This window comes from Gossypium raimondii, chromosome 5 (genome assembly GCF_025698545.1).
Source record: "Gossypium raimondii isolate GPD5lz chromosome 5, ASM2569854v1, whole genome shotgun sequence".
NCBI classification, from domain to species: domain Eukaryota; kingdom Viridiplantae; phylum Streptophyta; class Magnoliopsida; order Malvales; family Malvaceae; genus Gossypium; species Gossypium raimondii.
Window position 1 is genome coordinate 55,237,052 of NC_068569.1, and position 16,230 is coordinate 55,253,281.

The 16,230-nt window shown below is 34.3% G+C and overlaps 3 protein-coding genes across 3 annotated transcripts; 2 read left to right on the forward strand and 1 right to left on the reverse strand.

Moving 5' to 3' along the window:
* Nucleotides 1–615: 615 nt before the first annotated feature.
* On the forward strand, nt 616–4,427 carry LOC105768434 (calcium-dependent protein kinase 33). Its single transcript, XM_012588350.2, has 8 exons — nt 616–1,811; nt 2,194–2,337; nt 2,459–2,611; nt 2,849–2,964; nt 3,232–3,399; nt 3,478–3,605; nt 3,946–4,045; nt 4,147–4,427. Exons 1-8 carry the CDS (start codon nt 1,118–1,120, stop codon nt 4,216–4,218), a joined length of 1,575 nt encoding a protein of 524 aa, XP_012443804.1. The 5' UTR covers nt 616–1,117; the 3' UTR covers nt 4,219–4,427.
* On the reverse strand, nt 4,415–7,879 carry LOC105768437 (AUGMIN subunit 4). The gene is made up of 13 exons (XM_012588353.2): nt 7,637–7,879; nt 7,504–7,551; nt 7,284–7,409; nt 6,541–6,876; nt 6,305–6,401; nt 5,977–6,022; nt 5,798–5,891; nt 5,595–5,666; nt 5,438–5,496; nt 5,218–5,286; nt 5,082–5,133; nt 4,833–4,910; nt 4,415–4,750 (listed from the first exon to the last, which is right to left on the reverse strand). The coding sequence occupies exons 1-13, from the start codon at nt 7,757–7,759 to the stop codon at nt 4,673–4,675; spliced, it is 1,278 nt and encodes a 425-aa protein (XP_012443807.1). The 5' UTR covers nt 7,760–7,879; the 3' UTR covers nt 4,415–4,672.
* Nucleotides 7,880–11,054: 3,175 nt separating this feature from the next.
* On the forward strand, nt 11,055–15,880 carry LOC105767321 (putative disease resistance RPP13-like protein 1). The gene has a single exon (XM_052630570.1). It carries the CDS (start codon nt 11,164–11,166, stop codon nt 15,451–15,453), a length of 4,290 nt encoding a protein of 1,429 aa, XP_052486530.1. The 5' UTR covers nt 11,055–11,163; the 3' UTR covers nt 15,454–15,880.
* The last annotated feature ends 350 nt before the right edge of the window (nt 15,881–16,230 follow it).

Here is a 16,230-nt window from a genome sequence, read left to right on the forward strand (position 1 = left end):
GTATTTACGATCTGAATTAGATTGTATAAGTACCATCTGATACTATGAGACTGAGATATGAATTATATAAATGTATATGTACTGTGATGACTGTTAATGATAGTGATCTGTATTACCTATTTATGAATTGGATCGGAATGATTGAACACATATTGTTGATATCTATAATCTGCATTTGCATGGGTTGGAAATTATGTAAGATCAGGTCGTTACAGTTCACTAATGGTTAATATAATTTTTATTTTTTTTAAATAAATTGATTTCGAAATATGAATATAACACGTGGGGAAAACGTGTCTAATAAGGCACGTTTTGATTACTTTCACCACGTGTCATTTCCTTCTTTCAAAATCAACATATTCCCTAAATTAAAAAGAAATCTATTCCCCTAATTATTAAAAAAAAAGTGACATATTACCCTAATTTAACCTGATTCCATGATTTTAAAAACGTCGATAATCAGGTTCATATTATCCTTAAAAAATATGTAAAAGAAAACCATGAAGGATAATTTAATTAATTATTAAAAGGATAGGTGCGTAATGAAGTAGACACATGCTAATAAAAAGGAAAAAAAAAACAATATTCCAAGACAACAACGGACAGACAGCTCTTGCATTTCATTTGTTTGTTTGCTGATTTTTTTTTCCTCCTCTTTAATCAATATTTGTCATTACAAATTTGCTAAATTGGCTGCTGTTTTATGATGTTTCTTGCCGAGAAGATTCCCAAATTTCTCTGCTCTGAAACAAAGTTCAATGTTTTTCAGTCATAAACTCCATTATTGACCGCCAGCTAACAAGCAACCCAAGCCTTCCTTTTATAGTCACATGCCTTAAAAGGTTAAAGTTGGAGCCTTTGTAATTTCATAGTTCTACTACATAAACCCCAGGACCCCATCTTGGTTTTTGCCTTTTCATTCCCAGTAGTCAAAAAAAAAAATTTGTCCTTTTTGCTTTCATTTCTGAATCTGGGTTTTTCCCTTTCTACCTTAATTCCATTAAAGATCCGTTTTTCTTCATTTCCTTTTAGTTTCTGAATCTGGATCTTTTAAATCACTGAATTCTGATCCATTTTTCTTCATTTTCTGAATTTGGGTCTTTTTCTTTCAATCCAAATGGGTGGTTGCTTGACAAAAACCAAAGGGTCAAACCCACAACACAACAATGGCTATAAATCAGGAGCCACAACAACAACAGCTGCTGAACAACCCCAACCTACCCACATCCCTGAAAAACCAGGCACTCAAGCACCATGGAAGCCAGTGGTTCCAACCCCAAGTGCCAAGCCTGCCCCAAAAAGTGACACCATCCTTGGCAAACCATATGAAGACATAAGGATGCACTACACAATTGGTAAAGAACTGGGAAAAGGTCAGTTTGGTGTAACTTATCTTTGCATTGAGAATTCAACTGGGAAACAATATGCTTGCAAGACTATATCAAAGAGGAAGTTAATCACAAAGAATGATAAAGAAGATATGAGAAGGGAGATACAAATTATGCAGCATTTGAGTGGGCAACCTAATATTGTGGAGTTTAAAGGTGCATATGAAGATAAGTTATCAGTTCACCTTGTAATGGAATTATGTGCGGGTGGTGAGTTGTTTGATAGGATTATTGCCAAAGGACATTATAGTGAAAGAGCAGCTGCTTCCATGGGCAGGGCAATTGTGAATGTTGTCCATGCTTGTCATTTCATGGGAGTGATGCATAGGGACCTTAAACCTGAGAATTTCTTGTTGTCTAGCAAGGGTGAGAATGCCCTTTTGAAGGCTACTGATTTCGGGTTATCGGTGTTCATCGAAGAGGGTAACTTCTAATTTGCATTGCTTTACTTTGTTCCGCTTGTGGATCTTTATGATCTATATGTAAATAGTGTTGTGAATATCATTTAAGAATAGCTAGTGAGGTTGTTTTGGCTGAATTTATACTTAGAAGTTGTATATATCAGCACACGTTGACTGAAACTGTAGTATTTTCCACCATCTTCACCATTATGTCTCTTCATGCTATATATAACAGTGAATAAGTTTCAACTATGCATAGTGGAAGGCCACAATGCATACATATCCATTCACATAACGTACCATTTATGTCCACAATGTGACATTACGGTTTCACCGCAACTGTAATTTAAAACCCCGTATCAGTTTCAGTGTTCTTTACTGATTGTTCATGGTGCTTTTGGCAGGAAAGGTGTATAGGGACATAGTTGGGAGTGCATACTATGTTGCTCCTGAAGTACTAAAGCGTAAATACGGGAAGGAAATTGATATATGGAGTGCTGGAGTTATATTGTATATCTTACTCAGTGGTGTGCCTCCATTTTGGGCAGGTAAAAAAAATTCAAAGCTTCGTCAAGGACAATAATAATATCATTAAAATTGCCAAAAATTATACTAAATTCCCTTAAAAACCGTTATTTCTTTGTAATGCATGGCCTTTGTTCGTGATAGAAACGGAGAAGGGGATATTTGATGCTATTGTAGAAGGAGAAATTGACTTTGAAAGTCAGCCATGGCCATCTATTTCAGACAGTGCTAAGGACCTTGTCCGAAAGATGTTAACGCAGGATCCAAAAAAGCGCATTACTTCAACTCAAGCCCTAGGTACTTGTTTTTAGTATTTTTAGACTTTGTTGTTCGGATTTAGGTGTTATGTCAGACACAAGTATGTGAAGGGCACGGGGTTGTTCATTGCTTTTTCCAAGTTCTTTTATGTAAATGAAAGATCATCAGGTAGTCAAATCTTTTTACCCATGTCCAGTCATTCATTGGACACAAGTATCATATACAGATACTTAGAGAAATGAAGAATCTAAGATAGAAATTATGCGGTTTATGCAGAGCATCCATGGATAAGAGAAGATGGAAATGCATCAGACAAGCCACTAGACAATGCAGTCCTTTCTAGAATGAAGCAATTCAGAAGAATGAACAAACTAAAGCAACTTGCCTTAAAGGTAACTTATTTCATTGATCGGTGTTGTTTGATTAAAGTCTCGGTTTTGAGTCTTGTGAATGAAGAAAATAGGCTTTAGCCTAAAGCACTTTACTTGAACGGTCTTTTCATTTTAATTAAAGTACTCATAACCAAACGTATTCAAACATAAGTACGAAAATATAATCTCCAAATAAATGGAAAAAAGAACTTTAAAAAAAAATTAAGCATATCCATGTTGAACATTTACCCATATCTGAAACTCAACTCCGAGTCCGGATCTTTATAGGTCATTGCAGAAAATCTTTCCACTGAAGAAATTCAAGGATTGAAGCAAATGTTTGCAAACATAGACACTGATAACAGTGGCACAATCACTTATGATGAACTTAAGAATGGATTGGCTCGACTAGGATCAAAGCTGACAGAAGCTGAGGTCAAGCAGCTGATGGAAGCTGTAAGATATGATTTTGTATTGTTTGATCCTTATTGATTTAATACCATGAATATTAACCTTGGGTTTGATTTGTTACAGGCTGATGTAGATGGAAATGGCACTATTGATTACATTGAATTTATCACTGCTACAATGCATAGACATAGGCTCGAAAGAGATGAACATCTTTACAAAGCTTTTCAACATTTTGACAAGGACAACAGTGGGTGAGTTTTTTTTTTTTTAAATCTTTTTTAATTTCCATTTGTTTTCCTCAACTGCAATTCTCCGGTGTTACTCGGACTTGGAAGGGGGGTTGTATGTGAGTGTGTTCATCATAGGCATAGGCATGCTCCATTTTTCTCCAAAATTTTCTTGTTTTTGGAGGCTTCTTGGATGATTATATCTCATTTCTATCCAGATAAGTGTATCGTATTTATTACGATTGCTGTCCACATGCAGACCCAAACTCATCATATGTAGAGCAGATCATATCAACCATTATTTCATTCCATTCTTTCTTCAGCCAGAATCAACTTGTTTGAATCATTTTTTTTTCATTTTCAGACATATCACAAGAGATGAGCTTGAAGCTGCCATGAAAGAATACGGAATGGGTGACGACGACACAATCAAAGAAATTATATCCGAAGTTGACACCGACAATGTAAGAGCACCCGTATTTTTCAACCTTTTGAAGCACTTTATTCTTTGCAATAGGATGGCAATATGGCATATTGATTATTATTTATGCATTTGTTTTTACAGGATGGTAAAATCAACTATGAGGAGTTCAGGGCCATGATGAGAAGTGGAACCCAACAAGGGCAACTGTTTTAAGAATTTATGTATATGACTTGATTTGCAGGAATCAACTACAAAATTTCCCAAATTTCGTGCATAAATGGCTATAACAGAGATGTTCTAGGTTTTCTTTATATTGTTATGCTTGAGTTTTCATTTTGCAGATTCTTGTGCTTATGAATTCGATGAATCAGCTATCAACTAAACTTAATTTTAGTATTTTAATGCTTGATTTAAATAGCTAATTGATTGGTTTGTTCTTTTAACTAGTATTGAAAAATCTCAATTCAAACTCGAGTTCGAATAGCTTTTAAGGCAAATCGAAAGCGCGATCATACAGCACACAAAGAATCCTTTTCACCATTAGTTTATGGAACACGACAGGCAATTGACTGGGGGATTTGTTCAAAATCGTTCTAGATCCAATCATAGAAACAAAAAAAGGATGATACAAACCATTTGACTGGTAAAATCGAACGGGATCTGAAAATTATGAGCTCGCATGATCTGGTAAGCGCTTGAGGTCCATCTCGACTTGGTGAATAGTCCATTGCATATTTTCTAGTTTCTGTAATGTAAACCGGCGGCGTTAATGTTTTGTTCAAAAGGAAACTTGAGGAAACGCCAGTTAATTTTGAAGCTGATGTTACCTTAACAACATCATGGTACTGCCTAGCAATTGTATCGAAGTGAGGATCGACACCTTGATACTCACGTAGGCGTGTTACCTGTTTAAAAGGGTTGTAACACAAATTGATATCGAGACAGACAAGAAAGAAGAAAAACCCGAATCAGAAACAACCCTGAGTTACGAAAATATGCATAATTTTGAATGAAAAACCAAGTATATTCTAATCAAACATTAGGCTACCAAACCAGGTAAAGAAGATTTTACATACAGCTTTATTATACGCAGCAGAGGCTTCTTCGGTAGCCTCGACAAGATATTTCCTGCCAACAATGTTGGACATGGTTATGGCTAAATATCGAACCGTAATTTGTATTGATAATTAAGTATATCACTCTTAAAAGTACCGTATTTTATGTAGCGCTGGTATCGACTCTTGTGTATAAGTTTCAAGCAAGAGAACATGCTCCAACACCCTGAGACAATAGAAGCCAGATTTAGATCAAAACAAAGTGTCTCTTATGCTACTCCAGTTTTGCTTTAAAATAAACAAATAAAAGAGACGCTTAAAAAAATGATAACAATGGGAGCAATCCACAATACAGCAAGAAATATAGGGCCACAAACCTTAGTTTTGCACTCATGGTCTCGCACCTTTTGCAGAGCCACGTCTTCTGTAATTCATCCTGCAAAATAAAAGATGAGTTTAAAGATCAGTCCATGGAAGAACATATAAAACCCTCAACAGACGCTGGAAAATAACTCCCAGAGTATAAAAGCTTACATATTGATGTTGATGTTGCAACTTCAAATCTTTGACGAGCTTAATGAGCACTCCAAGTATTTGCTCTAGGACCTGTTAAGAGAGATTGTTTTACATCACGTGTCGTGAAAAATATAGAGCAAACCCGTTCTCAAAACACTATGTGATCCATGAAAAACTCCTGTTAAGAGAACTCAGTCTCATATGGATTTCTATTAACCTACATTATAATATTCTGCAAATTTCCTATCTGCAGAATAGAGATCCTCCCGCAAAGCTGCTTCTTCCCTCTCAATCTCCTCAATTATCAACTTAACCCTGGTAAAATAAATATCACAAACAGGTAATCAACATCGAGCATATAAGCCAACCCCATCAAAAAGGTGGAGAAAGTAACTAATACCTTTCTGGAAGCCGAGAGCTTGAACTTTGACTTCCAGAAGATGAGTCTGCAGCACAAAAAGAACAGTACCATAAGGGACCACAATTCCAAGAAGCAAATATGCTTCATATATTTGCTCTCACATTCTAATTTCGTCATGTAATCTATGCCTTTTGCAATAAAATGATGGGCAACAAGATCTATGGATTGATATCACAAACCAGTGAGGAATTTTGGGACAGAACATTATGAAGGATGCATTGTTTCCGACAACATGTTAAAACAATGGGGATATATAAACTATTAGGCATGTTGAGAAGTGAAAAAGGATAAAGATATATGAACGTACCAATATCATCAACAAAGGCATCAGCTAACTTGTCACACTTAGATTTCAACCGAGCATCAATCTCCCTTGAAAGAGTTAACTGATAGTCAGCCATATCCTAAATTTGCAAATTAATAAAAATTATAGAAATGTGTCATGATCTTGTAAGAAAGTTTATGACAACTAAAACAAGGGCCTCATTTGTAATTAAAGATCTTAAAACTTCCATCTGCAATCATGAAACAAAGTTTTCATACCATTGACAATGGTACTCGTTGAAGCTGAGTTTGCCACAAATAAGCAGGTGTTATTCCAAGAAAACGATTAGGCACACCACCAACACCAGGTTCCCCTGAATCACCAGTATTATTTGCAGCTGCACCACCGGTTGCAGTACTATTTGCATAATTCAATGAGTTTGAACTCGAGCTGATAGTGACACTGGTACTAGTACTATCAAGCGAACTCCGTGACATAATACTCCATTTCTCAATTTCTTCCTCATGAATTTCCCCATCTTTAGATATTAGTGGAAGTCTCAATCTTTGAGCCGCTTCTGCAACAACTAATCGATGCTCTAGAGTCTCATAAACCTAAAGTTCATAAACACAGAGTAAAAACCCTTATCAGATTCCCAACTATAAAGACTGTTTTCTTATCACTTTTGCTGCTTATTTTTCATAAAACGCTTTTTTCTTTACTTTCGTCTTAACAATTGCATAAAGAAGTTGCAAACTCCATTATTCCTTACTCAAGTGTGAGGGTTGGAAACAGGTATTAATTGCACTTTCCTTACAAAATAAAAAATTAAAATTGAAAATCATACCTTTTTAACCATTTTAGGTTTGTAATATCTAACCTTTCAAGAAAATATTAATAGCACTTTCTTTTTTGTTCCAAAAGAAATTCATATATCTAATGTCCAATAAGTTTCTCCTTTAACCGCAAACATTCAAAAAGAAAATTTAGAAAATAAAAATTAATGAAATTAATATGAAACCTGAGGAGAATTCTTCAATCCAAGCTGCGGATAAAAACCTTGAATATCTCGAATCCCTCCAAGATTCGCCACGGAAACTGCTTGCTGATACTCTTCCACCATAGCCATTGCTTCACAGTAAATTGCCTGCAAAAATTGACACGAATTTTACATTTTATTTTCTTACGAAATTCATAACAAAAAAAAAATCCAGTAAATGAAAATTAAATTAGAATATCACCATTGCTTCTAAGTAGCGTAATCTTTCTCTCGACATTTCCTCTCTCGCCTGAAATCGAAATCCATCACATTACTTGAAAAAAGAAGAAGAGGGAATTACACAAGAAAAAAAATCAAATTTTAACAGAGAATACGAGCTGGAGATCGTAGTAGGCGGATTTGGAGATAAGAGATCCATCGGGAGATAAGCAATGGCGCTCTAGCTGATCGATTAGTTGGATGACGTCAGCCGGCAAGTTTTGCCCTCCTTTCACCATGAATTCAGTCTTGTTTTGGCTTCGAAACGATGTTAATGAGTTTTGTTTGTTTACTGGGAAAATGAAAAGGAAACTAAACGAGAAAAAGGCCGGCCTTTGGATTTTTGAAAAACTTGAATTGAAATGGAAGCAAAGGTTATCGAAGGAGTGAAAATACAAAATCAACCCTCTATTTTCTTTTATTGGATAAAATAAATTAAAACATTTATTTATTGTTAAAATCTGCTTTTAGTCCTTGTAATTTGACCAAATTTCATATTTAGTCCCTATACTTTACAAAGTTAAAAATTAGCTCCTCCTACATTTTTATTTAAAATTAGCTCCTCCTACATTTTTATTTAAAAATAATAGCCCAATCATTAAAATTGCATGTATTTACCAAAGTCATATTGACATCATGACTAGGTTTGCCCTCATGTAATGTAACATATGTTTGACGGAAAATAAACATGTCAAGTTAACAAGTTTTAATATAAACTATTAATAACGATAATGATTGAACTAAAATTTTTAAAGTAAAAATGTAGCAGAATTGATTTTTAACTTTTAAGTATATGGACTAAATCTCAAATTTTATAAAAATATAGGGACTAACAACATATTTTAGCATTTGTTTATGTTTAAGTTAATTATTGTTCATTTTCTTTTTACCTCAAATAAATTATTTATCTCAAAATTTATTTAAGTTTTTTTTAAATATGTTAAGGAAAAATAAGATGATAACTGCTATATAAATTTATCATTTTATTTTTATATATGTATAATTATTAAAAGAGTAAAATGTAAAAATGCATTATAGAAAAACACTTATATTTTATGTTTATAATTTATTTTCAATTAAGATTATGTTTAAATATTTGTTTGCCTTTAAAAGTTTAGAAATAGTTAATAAAATCACATTGAAGTAAGAGGAGTAGAGACGAAGATGAATGTATATAATATCTATGGGAGTTGTAGTACTTTTAAAAGGTAAAATGACTTTCTTGACCTTCTAATTTAAAAACAATAATTTTAATCATTCATTTAATTTTTTACTTCTTTTAACCATTAAACTTGTGTTTTGTTTGTCAAATAACCTTAAATGGATATAAAAATTAACATATGTTAACTTTGTTGATTGACATACACGTGAAATGCCACATGGATGTCAAATCAATAATTAATTAATTTTTAAAATTCAAAAACTGTATAATAAATTATTTTTAAAATTAAAAATTATTAAACATATTAAAAATATATTTTTAATAATTTTAATTTTAAAAAATTGAATAATTGTTAATGGACATACCAGAGGTGAATCTAGGGGGATTGGTGCTACCAAAGAGTTTGGTGGCAACAAAAAAATTTTAATGGAAAAAAAATAGCCTGGTGCCGCCAATGAGAAAAATACACAAAAAAAATCAAATTTTCTAACAAAAAAATACACTGGTGTCGCCAATGGCAATGGCAACACCAAAAAAAATTCTATTTTTTAAAACATTATTTTTTTAATGGGTGTCGTCAAAGAGAACGACAGCAGAAAAAATTTTTTTTACAAAAACTTTGACACATTTAAAAAAACACTAGTACCGCCAATGACAACGACGACACCCATTAAAATAAATTTCTTCTAGAATATCGATGTTTTTATGGGGTAGACGACTATACATACTGGTGCAACTAATGGCACGACGACACTTAAAAATTAATTTTAGTAAAAGTTAAGGATATCATATGACTAATGGTACCATTTTGTTATCAAGCATCATAAGGATGCTGGTATCTTCCTCATGTGGAAATTACATCCGAATTCAAATTTTGTTTTGTAGACTAAAAATTATCTTTTTAATAAATTTTAATTTAATTTAAAATATTATTAAAATAATATGTTTTACTTTTGAGGTGGCCAATAACACCTAAATAAAAATATCGATACCAACTCTATATATTTAAAATTAAATTAAATTTTATTGTTTAAAATTTGAATATTTCACAATAAACTTGACATTGTTAAATTGATGTGAACAAAACTCGATTCGATTTGAAAAATCAAATTTTTAATTTTGAGTTGATCGAATCGAGTTATTTGAATTATTCGAGTCAACTTGAATAAGTAATTCGAATTTCAAGTTCAAATTGAGTTGAATTTTACAATTCGAATAACTCTAATAATTTGAATAAGAGATTGATGTACATACCCTTTTGGTCCCTGTCAAATTTAAAATAAGCAAATTAGTCTTTCTCAACAAAAATTACAAAAATTCAAAATTATTTTCAAAAGTCAAAAATAATTTTAAAACTCAAAATATTTATAAAATTATATTTTTTAAAAATTATAAAATTTTCAAAAAGTTCTAAAAATTATAAAGAAAGTTAAATAATTAAAATAATTAAAATAAATAAAATAATAATTTAAAATTTAAAATAATGTACATAACTAAAACAATTAATTTATTGTTAAATTATGCATTAAAACACAATACTTGTATGGCGTAAATAATTACAATTAGATAGTCATAATTATTGAATTAATTTGGATATAGTACCAGGCTCATTTCCGAAATTTTTTACGGAAATGGGTAGCTTTTAAAAATAATTATGAGTATGGTCTGAAAATCTAAAAACGCATTGACATTGATGCGTTTTTAGGGGATAACTCAGAAAAATGCTTCCACGTCAATGCTTTTTTCCTTGTATCAGGCAAAAACAGGCTGACGTAGACGCAATTTTACCCATGCTCGGACTAAATTTTCAAAAAAAGGGGGTCATTTTTTAAATATTTCAAAAATAGACCTTTTTTTTTGAAAATTTACGAGATTAAGCCTTTATAAAGACTCAAAGTGATAGTATCATTTCTTTTTTTTTGTGCCACAATTAATATGAAAATAAAACTTGCAAAATAAATATTTATATAAACTCAAAGTCTCATTTTCTACATTATAAAATATAATTAGTTATATAAAGATATGTTCTATAAATTTTATGTTCATATTAATTAGGGACACAAAAAAAAGAATAAAAAAATAGTGCTACCATTTTAGATCTTTATAAAAGTTTATTCTCATAAATTTTAAAAAATTAATATAATTTTATAATATTAAAAAAATAATATTTTTTAAAAATTTAGTCTGAAAAAAGTGTCCACAACACGTGGACACAAGAAAAAAAACGTTGATGTGGATCTTTTATGTATTTCTTTTCAATGAGGTTATCTTTTGATTAAAGTAAAGAAAGATTGGCACGCAATAAAATAAAGAAATTAGAGGGTCCACTTTCTTGTGTTTTCCATCTCATTTGTCTCTATTCGTTGACTTCAACTCTATTCCCCGTTAACCCCAATTATACACAATCCATCTCCATTCCTTTCCCTCAATCTCCCCTTCCTTCTTCATCTCTCTCTTTGATTTCTTTGTCCCAAGTCCACCATGTCTGTCTTTGGAGAGGCTGCTCTTTCTGCCTTTTTGGAGCTGTTGTCTGCCAAGTTGCTTGACTCTGTACTCAACTTTGTGGCCGATTACCGGCAAGTCCACCAGCAACTCAAGCTGTGGCAATCCATATTCCCCGAGATCAAAGCAGTGTTGAACCATGCAGAGGAGAAGCAGATCAAGGACGAGGGTGTCAAGAATTGGTTGGACGATCTCCAAGACTTAGCTTACGATGTGGATGACATCTTGGACGAGTTCGCTTACCAAGAGTTACGTCTCAAGCTCCAAAAAACTCAAGCACAAGCCAGCACTAGTAAGCTACAGAAACTCATTCCAACCTGCTGTACTGGTGGTCATTTCTCTCCAATCGCTTTTATGTTCAATGCTAAGATGATTTCAAAGATAAAAGCAATCACCGATAGACTGAATAGTTTGAACACTCGAAGAAGTAATTTGGGGTTGAGTGAGATCATGTCTCAAGGCGCAACTTCCAAGGGAAAGAAACCCAGGCTGCAACCAACTTCCTTGATGGATGGAGCTGTGGAGTATGTTGGTAGAGCCAATGAGAAGCAAGAAATGCTTGAGTTGCTCAAAAGTAACAATTCCGATGGAGTTTGTGTCCTTTCCATCCTTGGCATGGGAGGGATGGGGAAAACAACTCTTGCTCAGCTTGTTTACAATGATCCCAGCATTAAGGAGTCTTTTGATCACAAGTCCTGGGTATGCGTTTCTGATGACTTTGATGCTGTTAACATAACAAAGACGATTTTAAGATCCCTCGATGCTGACTCACGTGATGAGAATGACTTGAACTTGCTTCAAGTCAAGTTGAAGGAGAAGTTATCCGGAAGAAGGTTGTTGCTTGTTTTAGATGACATTTGGAATGAGAGTTACAGTGATTGGACCATCTTACGGGCTCCATTTGGAGCAGGAACCAAGATTATTGTAACAACCCGACTCCAAAAGGTTTCATCTAATGTCGATTCGGTGAAAGCGTTTTACTTGGATAAACTCTCGCATCATGATTGTTTATCCATATTTGCTCAGCATGCATTGAAAGCAAGAAACTTTGATGGGCATCTCCAATTTAAAGAAATTGGAGAGAACATAGTGAGAAGGTGCAACGGCTTACCTTTGGCAGCAAAAGCCATTGGAAGCTTATTACGCACAGTTACGGATCACAGTGAATGGGAAAAGGTATATCGGAGTAAGATATGGGACCTACCAGAAGATCCATGTGACTTAATTCCAGCTTTGCGATTAAGCTACCATTATCTTCCTCCTCATTTGAAACGATGCTTTGCATACTGCTCCATATTTCCTAAAGATTATGAATTTGAAGAAGAAGAGATAATCTTGTTATGGAGTGCAGAAGGTTTCTTGCAATCAAAAGCTAAAATTCAAGGCAAAGGTCTTGGAAACCAATATTTTCAAGATCTAGTGTCAAGGTCATTTTTTCAAATATCTAGTAAAGACAAATCCCGTTTCGTGATGCATGATCTTATGAATGATTTAGCTCAATCAGTTGCAGGAGAAATACGTTGCAGAGTGGAGGGTGAAAAGCAACAAAAGTTTTCGCATCGTTCTCGCCACTCAGCTTATGTTATCGATGATGGGTGTCAGAGTGTAAAGACGTTTGAGGCATTTTATCAAATGACTTCTTTACGTACTTTCTTACGCTTAATGGCTCCAAGAGATGAGGAATTCTATTTATCTAACGTTGTCTTGGAGGAATTGTTGCCAAGTCTTAGCTATTTAACTAGGGTTGTCTTGGAGGATTTGTTGCCAAGTCTTAGCTATTTAAGGGTTCTTTCTTTGTCTGGGTATGAGATCTATGATTTGCCCGACTTTTTTGAAAATTTAAAACAACTACGCTACTTAAATTTTTCTAGAACCCGAATCAATCGTTTACCTGATTCTATGTGTACTCTTTATCATTTGGAGACTTTAATATTAAGAGACTGTCGAAAGCTCAAAAATTTACCCTCGAAGATCGGAAACCTTGTCAACTTGCATTTTCTTGATATTAGAGGTGCGGATTCAATAGAAAGGATGCCCTCCGGATTTGATCAGCTAACTCAGCTTCAAACGTTATCAAATTTTGTTATAGGGGAAGGTGATGGACGTCTTATTAGAGAATTGAAAATTTTGTCAAACCTTAGAGGTAATTTTTGTCTTTCTGGGTTGGAGAATGTTAATGGTCAAGATGCGAGGGAAGCTAAGTTAAATGAGAAGCTAGGGATTGATGGGTTAGAACTACAATGGGGTCCAGACTTGGAGAATAATACAAGGAAAACAGAAGTTGAAGAGCGGGTGTTGGACTTTCTTCATCCTCCGAAAAAGCTTGAGCAACTCATCATTAAGAATTACGGGGGTGAAAAATTCTCATCTTGGATAGCAGATTCTTCCCTCAAGAATTTGTCGTCTTTGAAGCTTCGCAATTGTAAAAACTGCAAGTCACTACCATCAGTTGGAAGGTTGCCATTGTTAAAAGATCTTTCAATTATTGGTTTCGATCAAGTACAGAAGATTGGTGTTGAGCTCTTCGGAGAAAATCAATTGAATCCATTTGCATCATTAGAGATTCTGTCTTTTGAGAGTCTTCCAAACTGGAAGGAGTGGGACACTTGTGAGGGAGACGAGAAGGTTTTGGAACTCCCCAGCCTTCGTAAGCTTTCAATCAAAACCTGTCCTCAATTGTTGGGAAGGTTGCCTACCCATCTTCCTTCCTTGCAAAAACTTAAAATTCATGGCTGTACGCGTTTGGTAGTTTCAATATCAAGTTTCCCGTCACTGTGTAAGTTCAGTATACAAGGGTGTGCAGAACTGGTGGATGATTGCTCTTCTCCTGCAAAGGAGCTTTCCTCTTTGCGAACTTTGTCTCTTTCTAACATTTCAAAGTTTAATATTCCAGCAGATAGGACAATGTTGAGGTTTGGAAACTCAGAACATGTTGAAATTGATGGTTGGGAGGAGTTGGCATCTCTATCACGGTATGGGTTTAGTTTAGTTGGACATCGTTTCATTACCGTTTCGTGTTGTCCTCAACTGCAGTCTTTGGAAGCAGAGGAAGCCGAATTGCAACCTGACAAGATTTCACGTGTTGAATCTCTGCGGATATATGACTGTGAAAGGCTCAATAGACTGCCACAAGTCTTACATGAGCTCACATTCCTTACAGTGATGGAAATTCTGAGTTGTCAAGGCTTTGTTTCTTTTGCAGAGAATAACTTACCTCCTAATTTAAAAAAGCTGAGAATTAGCAGCTGTAAGAATTTGGAGTATTTGGTTGATGAAAAAGAAGATAATAAGAGTATGAGTAGTACCCTCTGTCTTCTTGAGGAGTTGTCTATCTATGAGTGTCCGTCTCTAATGTGTTTGTCATCGAAGGGGCACAAAGATATTTGCAATCAGCTTCAACTTCTCCAAATTACCGAATGCTCAAAGCTGAGTTGCCTATTTTCAAACACCAAGTTTCCCATAACACTTAAACATTTGATAATTGGGGAATGTCCAATGTTGGAATACATAGCCCAAGAGTTTGAGGAAACCGCTTGTCTTGAATCTATTAATATTGCAGTTTCTGGAATTAAATCTCTACCACGAGGATTAGACAAGCTCAAACATCTTCAGGAGATTTGGTTGTATTCGTGTTCAAATTTGGTTTATTTTGAAGAAAGTGGGTTGCCCAGCACCAGCTTCAGAGCTTTCAAAGTTATAGATTGTGGAAATTTTGGAGCCCTTCCTAAGTGCATGGCCAGCATCACCTCCCTTCGACGATTAAGTGTGTACAACTGTTCGGCTGACATATCATTTCCATCGGAGGCATTCCCTGCCAATCTCGCATCACTTGCAATCTCAAACGCACCCAAGATTTATAGGTCACTTGTGGAATGGGGATTAAATAGACTCACCTCTCTTCAAGAATTGACCATCGGAGGTGGAGGATGCTCAAACGTGGTGCCGTTCCCAGAAGAAGGGATTGGAATGATGCTGCCTCCTTCTCTCACCTATATCATGCTTTTCCAATTTGAGAACCTGGAATTCATGTTCTCCAGGGGCTTTCAAGACCTTGCCTCTCTTCAAAGACTGCATATCAGTGAATGTCCCAAGCTAACATCTCTGCCGGAAAAAGACGTGCTTCTCTCGCTTGGACATTTATGTATTTCCAGTTGTCCGTTGCTGCAAGAAGAGTGCTCAAGTGATAAAGGACGAGAGTGGTCTAAGATTTCCCGCATACCCCTTGTTGATATTGATGGTAAAGCAGTCATCCCGAGGGAATCAGATTGAAAGATGAGCCTCAAAATCTGTGATTGGTTTCTTCAGAGTCATGGGAGAAGTACAAAAAACCATTTCAAACAAGTCTAACTTTCCTTAGGAACAAGATAAGAATAGGAATCAGTATAAATTTATTGATTGATATTTGCAGGGATTGAAAGCTAAGTTGGGGTGGAGGTGAGGTTTCAGAAAGATCCTTTGAAGGAAAAGTAAAAAAGATGTCCCTTCTCTTGTTAAATGGGTGAATTTGTCATTTAGTGTAGTGTTACAGTAGTTTCAGATGTTTGTAAACTTATTTATTGGCTTTGGGGTTTAATGTTGGAGTATCATTAGTTCATCGGTTATTCTAGAATGTGAGCTTTGTCTATTGTTTATTTTTACTTTATTTTTCTTATATACATATAATACGGAAGAATAAAATGAACAATTTCACATTAAACTTCAATCTTATATCATTTTCTTTATTTTGAATATATTTTTACTTATCTTCTGTTTTGAAAATTTAAGTAAAAACGTCAAAAGAAATTTAACTTTTGACTATTTGATTAAAAAACTAATATGTCGAAAGAATATACATTTTGTTACAAAATGTTTTTTTAAGATGCATTTTATGTTTCTTTCTCCAAAATAAATCTATTTCTCCAAATTCAAGAAATATCGACCTAATTCCCCAACTTTTTTTTTTATTTCAACATTTTTATCCAATTTTCTCCTATTTTTCTATTTCACTTTCTTGTTTTTTCTTTTCTATTTCAATTTTGTTTCTTTCTTTTATTCCTATTCTTTTCC

Coding starts and splice junctions, on each gene's coding strand:
- LOC105767321 (XM_052630570.1), top strand. CDS start 11,164: ATGTCTGTCTTTGGAGAGGCTGCTCTTTCTGCCTTTTTGGAGCTGTTG.
- LOC105768434 (XM_012588350.2), top strand. CDS start 1,118: ATGGGTGGTTGCTTGACAAAAACCAAAGGGTCAAACCCACAACACAAC. Junction 2,338..2,458: donor TGTGCCTCCATTTTGGGCAG/GTAAAAAAAATT, acceptor TGTTCGTGATAG/AAACGGAGAAGGGGATATTT. Junction 3,606..3,945: donor TTTGACAAGGACAACAGTGG/GTGAGTTTTTTT, acceptor TTTCATTTTCAG/ACATATCACAAGAGATGAGC.
- LOC105768437 (XM_012588353.2), bottom strand. CDS start 7,759: ATGGTGAAAGGAGGGCAAAACTTGCCGGCTGACGTCATCCAACTAATC. Junction 7,552..7,636: donor CCTACTACGATCTCCAGCTC/GTATTCTCTGTT, acceptor TTTCGATTTCAG/GCGAGAGAGGAAATGTCGAG. Junction 5,134..5,217: donor CCAGCGCTACATAAAATACG/GTACTTTTAAGA, acceptor CATTGTTGGCAG/GAAATATCTTGTCGAGGCTA.